Genomic DNA, 12,160 nt, shown 5'->3' on the forward strand with positions numbered 1-12,160 from the left:
TGATACATGTAAAATACCTGGAAGCATTCTTGAACTCGTGCTAGTCACTGATTTATTATGTGCTACTTTAATTCTGCCTTAAAAATGTGCATCCTGCTCGGGGGCGTATTTAAATTATTCACTCATATTAACGTGGAAAAAGACAAAATATCCATGAGTACTTCCACCAATTTTATAAAAAGAAGCTTTGTGAAGAACAGAATTCTTACCTGTGTACCCAATACTTGTAGTACTGGGGAAGAACTCCATTGGGCCCCTTCTCCTGAAAAATCTCAATGAGCCTCTCCAGCACAGTCACAGTCCTTGCAATGAGACAATCTGCACTCAGAGGCTTCAGCTCTGTCCCCTCTTCCCTGTTAAACTTTGCAATGAGGTCATTGATGCAGATGGTGGGGTTGCTGTTATTCACATTAAATCCAAAGCCTGCAGAAGACAAAGAGAAGGACAGGATCAAAGAGACAAACTCAGCCTAATTCACCTGCTCCATACAATTATCCCTTGGGATGGCTCCCAGAGCTGCTTTCACTCTGTCTCTTCCACCTTGGAATATTCTTACTCCTGTAATTACAACTCTCAGCTCAGATTTTGCTCCTTGCCCCCAAAATTCCTCCTCAGAATCACAGAGGCAAATCCAGCCCAGCCTTTCAACCCCACCCCACCAGAGAGGGCTGGGAGAGGACAAACTGTGCCTTGGGTCCAAACCCATCCATGGGAGACATTCTTTTAGTCCCTGGAAGCCCACTCAGAGACAAACTGATCCTACCCCAAAATGGAGTTTTATCTCCCAATCTAAAATTTAGCTCAGAGCCCTTTCTGTTTACTGCAGTGAGCTGAGTGCCCTTTCCAAAAATGCAGACTTTTCACTCAGCTGATAAGCCTTGTTTGGCTTGCTGGGGAAAGCCCAGAAGATTTGATTTTAACTTTGTAAGACTCCAGTTTGCCTAATCTATCTCACCACAGCATATCCTTTAGAAGCCTCAAGCCTCTCGCTGATTTCTCCAGCTGGAATTCCCAAATTCTGAGTTGGCAGAATGCCTCCCTTGTTTAAATACGGCTCTTGGGGCCTTTTCTGCAGCCTGCTGAAACAGGCTTTGAGGGATGTAAAGAAATATATTGTATTACCTGTTTATTTTTTTTTCTCCTAATAATTTGTTTTTTGGTTTTTTTTTCTCTTTCCTCAGACATTTGGGATAAAATCCCCTGTTTGTCAATCAGGTTTGGGCATGATGCAGCTCCATCTGCAAGGAGGTGCAGATGTCTTGATTTTTAAATTTGCTATTAATTAATAATTTGTGTTAACTTTGAGGAGAAGGATCTCTTCAGAGAGAAGGAGTTTTTGATTTTTAACAAGGCAGGGAATGCACACAAACAGGGCACGGTGATCCCAGCACACCAGGCCTGCGGAAATGAGCTGAAATGGGAAACTGGAAAGAGATAAAGGAAAATGAACTGGGAAATGCAACGAGCAGCGCCAGCAAATCCCAACTCAGCCGTTCACACTCCCGTACAGTGCGAGGGAGGAGAGACACCGTGGCCACTAAAGGGGTCACAGGGCCCTGGGGTCCATCAGCAGCCTCAGGATCACCGCTCAGCAATCCCAAAAGTGGGACACAACAAACAGCCACCCTGGGACGGGGAGCTCAGCTGGGAATTCCCAACGCCTGGGAATGGACGCGGCAAACGGGAAAAGGCAGCCAGGAAATCTGAGAACCATGAGGTGCTCAGGGCTCTGGGGGCATCTCTGCAGTGTCCAGGAGAGAAGTGAGCACTCAGCAGTGGCCCTGCAGTGCTGATGTGGCTGATGGATGTTCCAGTGGTGGATCCATGAGGATCTGGACGTGCCTGAGCAGAGGCAGAGCAGCGTTCGCAGGTCACGCTCGCTGGCTGTCCCCTGCATTCCACTGGTGCTTGGCTCCTCCGCCTGCTCCGAGTCTGGCCCTCGCATTAATGGGGAATACTCTTCTCAGAACTCCCTCTCCAGAAGTCCCAACACCGGAAAGTTCCTCAATTTTAAATTTCACATTGAAAAAAAAGTGCCTTTTGGTTGTTTTTTTTTAAAAGCTGTGTTTAAAAGTCTCGGCGTGAAGCGCGTCATCTGCAAGGCTCGAGCAGTGAAAACACAGATTTGTCTTTGGTTTTACTCTCCCGAGCTCCTTCTTGGAGCAGTGACACCACAGAGATCACAAAACCTGATCTTTGATTTTCATCATTATCCTCATTTATGGCAGATTCTTGGGAATGCCATGGAAAGAGAGAGTTCAGTGCCTGGAGGTGCCCAAGGAAGGGCTGGAGGTGGCACTCAGGGCTCTGGGCTGGGGACAAGGTGGGCATCGGGCACAGCTGGGACTCCCTGGGCTGGGAGGGCTTTTCCAGCACCAGGGATTCTGGGATTCTGTCTAGGAAAGGATCCTGCATGACTGTGGAGAAGGGGTGATGGATCTGACCCACCTCCCTTGTTGGGAAGCTGAATCCCATCACTCCCACTAAACACAAAAACTCAAATGTCATGAGGCCCCTCTAGGACTCCCAGTGAAACCCTGGAATGATGGAAAAGGTCCTTGGATTCATATGGAGCAGGGAAGTTCCAATTTTAAAAGCTCCCAGGTGAAGACAGACTGATGAAAATGGACATTTACCTGTACCTCAGATGACGCCTACGGATATCAGAGAGAATGGATACAGAAAGTCTCCATTTGAACTGGAATATTTGGATGTTTAGGGTAAGAATCAAAAGGTCCAAACCAAATAAGTGCCCAAGAGACCCTTGATAAAATGAACTAATTTTGGATGTGTTTCTGCTCTCCTTGTGCTGAGCAGGCTGCAGGAAAACACGGAAGCTGTGAAGGGTTGATGGGGCACAGAGAGATTTCTTAAGTTTCGGTGCAATTTCCACTCTGTTCATGTCGATTATTTACAAAATGAAGGTATAAAATTGAGCAGGAAATGTGTCTGGGCAAGTTTCACAGGAGGAGGTGACTTCTTCAACTCTTTTCTCTCTTGCACCTCTAAAATCACAGAACTTTGACAGAAACAACATCATGACTGCTCCATCTTTGCAGGATACTTGTGCTACATTCAAATATCAAATATCATCTTTTTCTTTACCCTTTTAGACTTGCTAAGGAATTTTCTTTCAATTTCTAGAGACAGCAGAGAGACAATTACTTTTGGAACCGGGATCTGGCTGGTTTCTTTGCAGAACTGGGATGCTGCTGATCAGGGGAAAAACTTCCTTATCAAATAGCAGGATGATTCTCAGACTAGAGATGATAAAGAACATCTCAATAATTAAAAAATGAAAACATTACTCTGTGTATGCAGCTCTTCTTCTGATTTAAAAGGCATGTTCTTCATTTAACTATTTGTCATGTTAAAAAAAATACATCATTTAGAAAAAAAAGGATGGAGTTTCAGTGTATTCCACTGGCTTTGCAATAAATCAAGGAGAACAGTTTCCCTCTTCCAAATAATGCTCTTCCTTTGAACTCTGCTACACCAATCCAGATGCTTGCATTTATGTTTTACTTGTCAAGCATATGGAATTATTAAGAAGAATGAAAACATTTACTTTTTGTGCTTCCTCTGGATTTAACGTCGTGCTTTATTTCCCTGTGCCTGCTGTCATTATTTGTTCTCATCATTGCCATTTTTACTGATACAGACACTGATAACAAAATCCTCCAGGAAAAAAAAAACCCAACCCAGCACAGAAAAGCTTCAAAATAGAGATTTACCAATGAGAATATGAAATGTTGTTTCAATGAGTGTTGAGTTTACCAGAACTCCACCAAGCTTCATGAGATCGCTGTAGTAAATATCATTGGGCCACTTCACTCGCAGCTCAATGTCCTGAAGAAACAAAACCAGACATTTAGAGATGTTTAAGGCTGATTCATCACTCCAGAGTTTGTAGAGAATCATGGAATGGTTTGGGTTGGAAGGGGCCTTAAATCCCATCTCATCCCAGCCCTGCCATGGCAGGGCCACCTCCCACTGTCCCAGCTGCTCCCAATGTCCAGCCTGGCCTTGGGCACTGCCAGGGATCCAGGGGCAGCCCCAGCTGCTCTGGCAATTCCATCCCAGCCCCTGCCCACCCTGCCAGGGAACAATTCCTGCCCAAGATGCCAAGATCCAGCCCTGCCCTCTGCCCCTGGCAGCCATTCCCTGGCTCCTGGCCCTGCAGCCCTTGGCAATTGTCTCTCTCCAGCTTTCCTGGGGCTCCTTCAGGCCCTGCAAGGCCACCCTGAGCTCAGCCCAAAGCTTCTCCTGGCCAGGCTGAACAATGGCAGCTGTGCCAGCCTTTGCTGCCAGCAGAGCTGCTCCATCCCTCTGCTCATCCTGGAGCCTCCTCTGGGCTCTCTCCAGCAGCTCCAGCTGCTCCCTGGGCTGGGAATTCCAGAGCTGGAATCTCCTCCTCTGCAGGTGGGGTCTCACCTGAGCAGGGCAGAAGAGGAGAATCTTCTCCACCTCTTTGCCACACCCAGTGCACCACAGCCAAGTTCTCATAATGAGAATCTGCTGAAGTGCTCCACAGGCACTACTGAAAATGCAACCCTGCCTGAGGAACCTTGCAGGAACCAGCCAAGGAGACAGTGACATCCTGAATTTTGGAGAGGAAATTCAGCAGACAGGAGAAATCCCCGTTCCCAACCACATAAATACTTTAGAAATGTCCTAAAGCTTTCCCTGCCCTCGAACACAAACCGAGCTGTGTGACAAGGTCCCAGCCCCACAGAGCAGCTTTTGTTGAAACCACAGGGCTGAGCTGAACTTTGCTCTGGCTACTTAAACACAGAGAGAAAGCAAATGTGCTTCCTGCAGTTTGAAACAGTGCCCGTGACTGCTGCATCCCCGGGGACAAATTATGGGAGGTGCTCCAGGCCTACAAGAGTCTCCTTCCCTCCTGTTGCAGGGGATGAAATCCCTTTACAGGATGTGTGAAAGCTGCACCTGGGCCCGTGTCTACTTTCCTGACAGATTTAAAGGCCAGGGAGGAGTCCATGACACGTCCACTGACAGGAAATACTACCTGATTTTGCTATCAAAGCATTCTGAGGGAAAGTATCACCAACTCAGATTCATTATGGAAAAGAGCTCGGCTCCTCGCGCTGGGGAAAGGTTTATAGGAGACTCTGGAGGCTGGGAGGTAGGACACAGTGAAATGGTGTTCTCAGTGCTAAAAGGCCTTCCAAAAGGGTAAACACACACCTGTAAGACACCAGACAGTAGCTCTGTGACTGAAGTGACAACAAGCAGCAAGAACAACTGAGGCAGCTGGGTGTTCTCATGACTTTGGCACGGAGTGGATTCTCCAGGTACCACAAATTGCCGCAAAATACCCTGGAAATGGAGCATGTTCTTGCCTTCCCTCACTAGAGAGACTCTGCTCTTCTCAGAATGGGAGAGCAAAGCATCCTCTGGATTTAAAGCCCATTTCTATCCTCAGCACTAACATCTGACAAGAGAACTTCCATCAGAGCCCTCAGATCTGCTCTGGGAGGGCCCACAAAGGCCTCGGTCGCTGCTGGTTCAGCAGAATCAGTAACAGTGGCCATCCTAAAAACCGTGACTGGCTGATAAACTGAGACATGGATCTTCTGGAACAGCCCAAGGAGGCTCCAGGATGAGCAGAGGGATGGAGCAGCTCTGCTGGCAGCAAAGGCTGGCCCAGCTGCCATTGTTCAGCCTGGCCAGGAGAAGCTTTGGGCTGAGCTCAGGGTGGCCTTGCAGGGCCTGAAGGAGCCCCAGGAAAGCTGGAGAGAGACAATTGCCAAGGGCTGCAGGGCCAGGAGCCAGGGAATGGCTGCCAGGGGCAGAGGGCAGGGCTGGATCTTGGGATCTTGGGCAGGAATTGTTCCCTGGCAGGGTGGGCAGGGGCTGGGATGGAATTGCCAGAGCAGCTGGGGCTGCCCCTGGATCCCTGGCAGTGCCCAAGGCCAGGCTGGACATTGGGAGCTCCTGGGACAGTGGGAGCTGTCCCTGGCCATGACAGATGTTGGAATGACCTTTCAGATCCCTTCCAGCCCAAACCACTCCATAATTCCATGACTTTGTAGATTATCCCATTGTTCTTGGCTGCTGCAGTTGGCGTGACTGGACATAAGGACATAAAGAAAATAAAGACATAAAAGCCTTGCAGTACCTGGGTCTAAAGGGGAAATTCAAGCACTGAGTTTTTGATAAATTTTTGAATTTTCTTGCTGTAACACATTTGAGTCCAGGCCCTGAACTCTGTTTTGCCCCCCTGCCAAGGGCTGATGTCCCCTCATGTTCAGCAGATCTGTCCTGCTCACAAAAAGCTCTTTACTGTCCAAATGCTCAGTACAGTACACACATTAATGACCCACATTTTTTACATTAATATTTCGTACTTCAGTCACCTTTTTCCTCTTGAACAGAATAAAATTAAAAAATGCCACAGTCCACCAGGGCAGGCACACAGAAGCAAAACCACCTCCATTCATAAACCAGCTCCTTCCCCAGTCATCCCTGTATTTTATAAAACCAACTCTTGTCCCTTCGTTTTCAAGTGGTCAAATTATCCACTCCAGCCAAATATTTTATATTGCAAATTTTAGCCTGAAGCATTTTGTTTTTCCAGTCAGGTTATGAAGCACTGAATTTAGAAGGTTTTAATAGAAAGGCTGACAGACCCTAAACTCCAGCAAAGCTACTGGGTGCCACTATAATAAAGTTCATGTGTAAATGTGTATAAGTCATTGATTTTCTGTAATATAGGAAACATATGCTTCAGTTAACTACTTCTGTAAAATACCAAAGTTTTATAGTTAGCAAATATTAGGAAATGGTAACATTAAAAAGGAGATATATGAGGTGATAAAGAAGACTGGTTCTTCATTTTAATACTGATGACAGGACACTTGATTCCCTCTCGAGAGCAATTCTCCTCAGTTCTTGCTTTAGAAATCAGTTTTCAACCTTAAACAAGGGTTGGAAAAATCCTTTAAAAGGGATAAAGTGACCACTGAAACAGCACCAACAAAAAAGCAGAAAAGGATTTGTCAGTTTTACTCATTTTTCCCTCCTCCTTATTCTCCTTCAAAATCAAACCGAATCAACTCCATTGCTGGGCAAACAAAATTGACTTTTTCTTTACTGCTGAGGATTGAGGCTTAAGTTTCATGAGATTAATGAGTGTAGTGCATTTGATCAGCTCAGCAGAAGAATATTCATCCCATGGATATTGGATTTCTTCAAATATATCAGTAATCAAACGTTAGCAAGGTTATGTTTAGGTTCTCCTTAGTGCTGAAGAAGTGAATTATGCATTCAGCCTTTCCACACACAAAAGACACAGCTAAAATCTGAATTTCATGGCAAGGGAACCAGGATTTTGGAGATGAGTTAGTAGGACATACCTCATATCCTGGTATGGATCTGACTGCCTCTACCACTGCCAAGGACACCAGGTGCTGGATAAAAGGAATTCTCTGGCCTAGGTTGGAATGTAGAGGGATGGAGATGTGCAGAGTGGACATGGCACAGCCCATGGGACTGAGCCAAACGTTTCCACCACGACCTGGGCAGGGAGAGGAAAAAGGGTATCTTCAACTCGAGGAAAGAGTATTTATAAAAAAGATCATTTTGTGAATGTAGGTAACAACCAAAGAGAAAGATTTAAGGGTATCCATCCAAGAATGTACCAAACTCCTTTAATGGAGTTTCCAAACTAACTTGGAAAGAAAAAGGGTTAAAGTACAAAGGTTTTTCTTAAAAAAAATGGATTTTTTTTTAATATTCCAATGCCTCTAAGTGTTCAAGGCCAGGTTGGATGGGTGTCTGAGCAACCTGCTTTTGTGGAAGGTGTGGCAGGGGGTGGAACAGATGATCTTCAAGGTCCCTTCCAACTCAGGCCATTCTACAATTCTGTTCTGAATTACTCAATCTCCCAGCATGTCCTAAATCCCCTCCTTCCAGGGTTTTCCTGCTCTCTGCTAACAGAAACATTTCGAAAGATCTTGCTTTGTTCAAGTGGAGAACCGTTTGTGAAGATGCTCTGTGAGCACCCAGAGATGCATCCAAACCCTGAACCCTCCTGCACTGAAATCCAGGGAATCATCCTTTCATGGATTTGTGCTCGGAAAAGCTTCTTGGGCCACACACTCTGCTCCTCCAGGAGAATAAATGTGGCTTTTAAACAAGTGCCAGCATTTTTCTGGGCAAGAAACACGACTTGCTTACATTTATCTGCTCAGGCAGGTCCTGCAGACTCAATCTCAGAGCAGTCAAGCCCCAGTCTTGTTCCAGCTAACCCAGTTTCAGTTTTAATTTGGAGCTCTGACTCGTGTTACACTGAGTGTAGTGATGGCAGCTTTTGTGACTGGCAAAACTTTTTTGGCAGGAACTAGGAGACCACTAAATCATTTCTGCAAAAGCCACCAAACATCCTGAAAATGTTTACTTTGGTCTTTTATTAACTTTTGGTTTTTCAGTTTGAATCCACGGCCTGAGCGGGAGGAGAAGAGGACAGGCATATTCTATAGATTGTATTATCAAAAACACTCATAATGCATCTTAAAATGTTCTATTTTGTGTATTTAATACACATTTATTAGTAAAATAAGGAAATTCACTCACCTTTCCCTTGTGTTTGTTGAACAGCCACTGCTATTAAACCCATCTCCTCAGGCAACTCGAACATTAACCTGCCAATTAGGGAAAAAAACCCAAAAGCTTCACAAGCTTATCAGCTGCAACACTAAGCTACATTCATGAAAATCAGGGCTGAAAGATCAGGTAATATTTTATGTTAACGTTGCACCACCGTTTTTTCAGTTAACCTTTAGTTCTGATCCAAACCCATTAGAATATTAAAAAATGATGGGCTGAAAAATGAAAATGTAAAATGTTATTTTATCTGTTAGGCTGAAATAAGTCAGAGCCACAGTTCATTTAAGTTTTCTGATAACACAGGTTTTGTATTTCTTCACTTTTTCCTCAAGTGCTCATTTTTTTGGGGGTGTCCCTATCTTCAGCAAGTGACAACCAGCAATTCTAAACATTTGTTTCTACTTACAGCGAATTTTTTGTTCATACTACAAAATATAAGAGCAGCAGTTTCTGATTATTTAGAAAACCAATATGGTGGCAATAAAGCAGTTTAAAAGATACACTATCCCCTGAGAACTAATTATGATTTAACTACAGTAAATAAATCTACACCTTCTGAGAGCTCTAGAGAACACTGGCTTATTTTAGGCTTGTGTTCTGCTTTTAAAATAGTTTCACTTAAAAGAATACTAACTTTCCTCTGGGGATAAGTAGAAAGTGCACTTTAACACCATGAAATGAGTCAATGCTAAAGAAAAAGAAAAAGAAAAAGAAAAAGAAAAAGAAAAAGAAAAAGAAAAAGAAAAAGAAAAAGAAAAAGAAAAAGAAAAAGAAAAAGAAAAAGAAAAAGAAAAAGAAAAAGAAAAAGAAAAAGAAAAAGAAAAAGAAAAGGAAAAAGGAAAAGGAAAAGGAAAAGGAAAAGGAAAAGGAAAAGAAAAAAGAAAGAGAAAGAGAAAGAGAAAGAGGTAAAGAAAAAGAAAAAGGAAAAGAAAAAGGAAAAGGAAAAGGAAAAGAAAAAAAGAAAGAGAAAGAGAAAGAGAAAGAGAAAGAGAAAGAGAAAGAGAAAGAGAAAGAGAAAGAGAAAGAGAAAGAGAAAGAGAAAGAGAAAGAGAAAGAGAAAGAGAAAGAGAAAGAGAAAGAGAAAGAGAAAGAGAAAGAGAAAGAGAAAGAGAAAGAGAAAGAGAAAGAGAAAGAGAAAGAGAAAGAGAAAGAGAAAGAGAAAGAGAAAGAGAAAGAGAAAGAGAAAGAGAAAGGAAAGGAAAGGAAAGGAAAGGAAAGGAAAGGAAAGGAAAGGAAAGGAAAGGAAAGGAAAGGAAAGGAAAGGAAAGGAAAGGAAAGGAAAGGAAAGGAAAGGAAAGGAAAGGAAAGGAAAGGAAAGGAAAGGAAAGGAAAGGAAAGGAAAGGAAAGGAAAGGAAAGGAAGGGAAAGGAAGGGAAAGGAAAGGAAAGGAAAGGAAAATCTCTACTGTGAGAACTTTGCTCAAGCCACTTTTAAACAGATCTGAACAGTACCACGATCCTCCTCCATTTCACGTTTTCAGGAAGAGTTATTTAAGAGATAAAACATTTTCAAGATGTTGCCTGTAAGCCCAAAAATTGATGCCTAGCCCACAGATCTGCTTCTCCCACAGGCACAAACATGAAGTTGTTCATTCCTATCAAAGCAATCTTGTCTCGGGGGTAAGGGCAGCCCAAATCAGAGAAAAAAGTACCATTCACAATGATCTCCCCAGGATTTCAGATGGGTTTGGGAGCTGTTTCAAGCTCTGCAATTGAGGAGGAGCACGAGCTGGGAGTGTCCCACAGACACAATGGCTTTGTGCTGGTGACAAGATGAGGAACCATTCATTGCTCCGGCTCCACACGCTGAAAAATGGGACATCAGCAACTCCTGGGGCTGTGGCATCACCAAAATGCAAGAAACCCAGAGGTTTCAGAGCATCTCTCAAATGCCAGTTTAGGTTGGATGTCAAGAGAAAGTTTTTTATGGAAAGGGTGATAAAGTACTGGAATTGTCTGCTGGGGAGGTGGTGGAGTCACCATCCCTGGATGTGTTTATTAAAGGACTGGATGTGGCACTCGGTGCCATGGTCGAGTTGAGGTGTCAGGGATGGGTTGGACTTGATGATCTTGAAGGTCTCTTCCAACCTGGTGATTCTGTGATTCTGTGATTCTGTGATTCTGTGATTCTGCTTTCATGATGATGAGGTTACTGGAAAGCCCAAGCGAAGTCAGGATCACAAATGCCTTTGTTAATTACAAATCACAGAGTCCTGCAATGGTTTGGGTTGGAAGGGACCTTGAAGATGATCCAGTTCCATCCCCTGCCATGGGCAGGGACACACAAACCAGCAGGAGCTGTACCAGGCCCCACAGTGTTTTCCCACATTATTCCCAAGTCAGGGAGGTGTCATCAAAGGCCAACAGCCAGAAAATCTCTTTGCCAGTCACCTTCCATGAAACACACCTTGATAATTGTCTCCTTTGGACACCATGGATCACACACTGAGACCAGGTCCACTGATCCAACACCCTGAGCAGGAAATTTTACCTCTAGACACTAAATCCCAGAATCACCAAGGCTGGAAGAGCCCTCCAGGACCATCCAGTGCCACCCCAGCCTCAGCAGCATCACCCCAAACCCTGTCCCCACATCCAGACTGCTCTGGGACAATTCCAGTGACTCCAAACCTCCCTGGGCAGCTCATCCCAAGGCCTGACTGCTCTTCCAGGGAAATTTTCTTTCCCAATCTCCAACCTGAGCCTCCCCTGGTGCCATTTGAGGTCGTTCCCTCTCCTCCTGTCCCTGTTCCCTGGCAGCAGAGCCCGACCCCCCCCGGCTGTCCCCTCCTGCCAGGGACTTGTGCAGAGCCACAAGGGCCCCCTGAGCCTCCTTTGCTCCAGGCTCAGCCCCTTTCCCAGCTCCCTCAGCCCCTCCTGGGGCTCCAGACCCTTCCCAGCTCCCTCAGGGAGCTCCACAGGATTTTTCCAGACCCTTCCCTGCCCTGGACACGCTCCAGCCCCTCAGGGGGAAAATCCCCCAAAGCTCAGGAGGTCTCATCCCCGTCTCCTGGGAGCAGCCTGATTACAACACCAAATCCACGCTTTTACAACATCAAAATCTAATTTAAACTTGGGCACAGAGCTAGGAAGAGATTACAGGCTTTGTTGAAACACACTGATTTCTGCCGCTTCTCCCTTCACGTATCTGTTTTTAAATAACGGAAAAATAAAATAAAAATCATGTGCTGCCATGAGGGGAGGAAAATAAACAGAGCAGGAAAAAAGCTAATTAGGAATGCAAAACACAGGCTTCTACACCAAAGAGATACAATTAGGAGAACAGATGATGCAGCTCTTGGAGACTTGGCAGCAGGTAACAACTTATTACATGGAGAGACTGAGGCTGGACTTTCAAGGGTCACAAAGAAATTCTTTAAAGGACACAACATGGGGAAGTTGTTAATTCCCAGACTGATACACCAAGAGACACACAGATTGATTTTTACCACTTCCTGAGATTGTGCTGGAATTAACATGAAGCCAATGATAATAAAAGTCTCCACACAGCCTCCTGCCTGCCTTCTCCC

General features: G+C 44.8%; 1 protein-coding gene across 2 annotated transcripts in view; it reads right to left on the reverse strand.

Moving 5' to 3' along the window:
• The window catches only part of HLCS (holocarboxylase synthetase), a 113,431-nt gene that overhangs the window by 4,867 nt on the left and 96,404 nt on the right, over positions 1–12,160 (reverse strand). For both annotated transcript variants that reach the window (XM_023926032.2, XM_023926040.2), the window contains exons 7-10: positions 8,599–8,666; positions 7,380–7,540; positions 3,735–3,849; positions 210–423 (exon numbers count right to left, since the gene is read on the reverse strand). In XM_023926032.2, coding sequence (XP_023781800.2) covers positions 210–423; positions 3,735–3,849; positions 7,380–7,540; positions 8,599–8,666 — 558 coding nt within the window. The remainder of the gene's footprint in view (positions 1–209; positions 424–3,734; positions 3,850–7,379; positions 7,541–8,598; positions 8,667–12,160) is intronic.

Source organism: Cyanistes caeruleus, chromosome 3 (genome assembly GCF_971803275.1).
Source record: "Cyanistes caeruleus chromosome 3, bCyaCae1.hap1.1, whole genome shotgun sequence".
NCBI lineage: Eukaryota > Metazoa > Chordata > Aves > Passeriformes > Paridae > Cyanistes > Cyanistes caeruleus.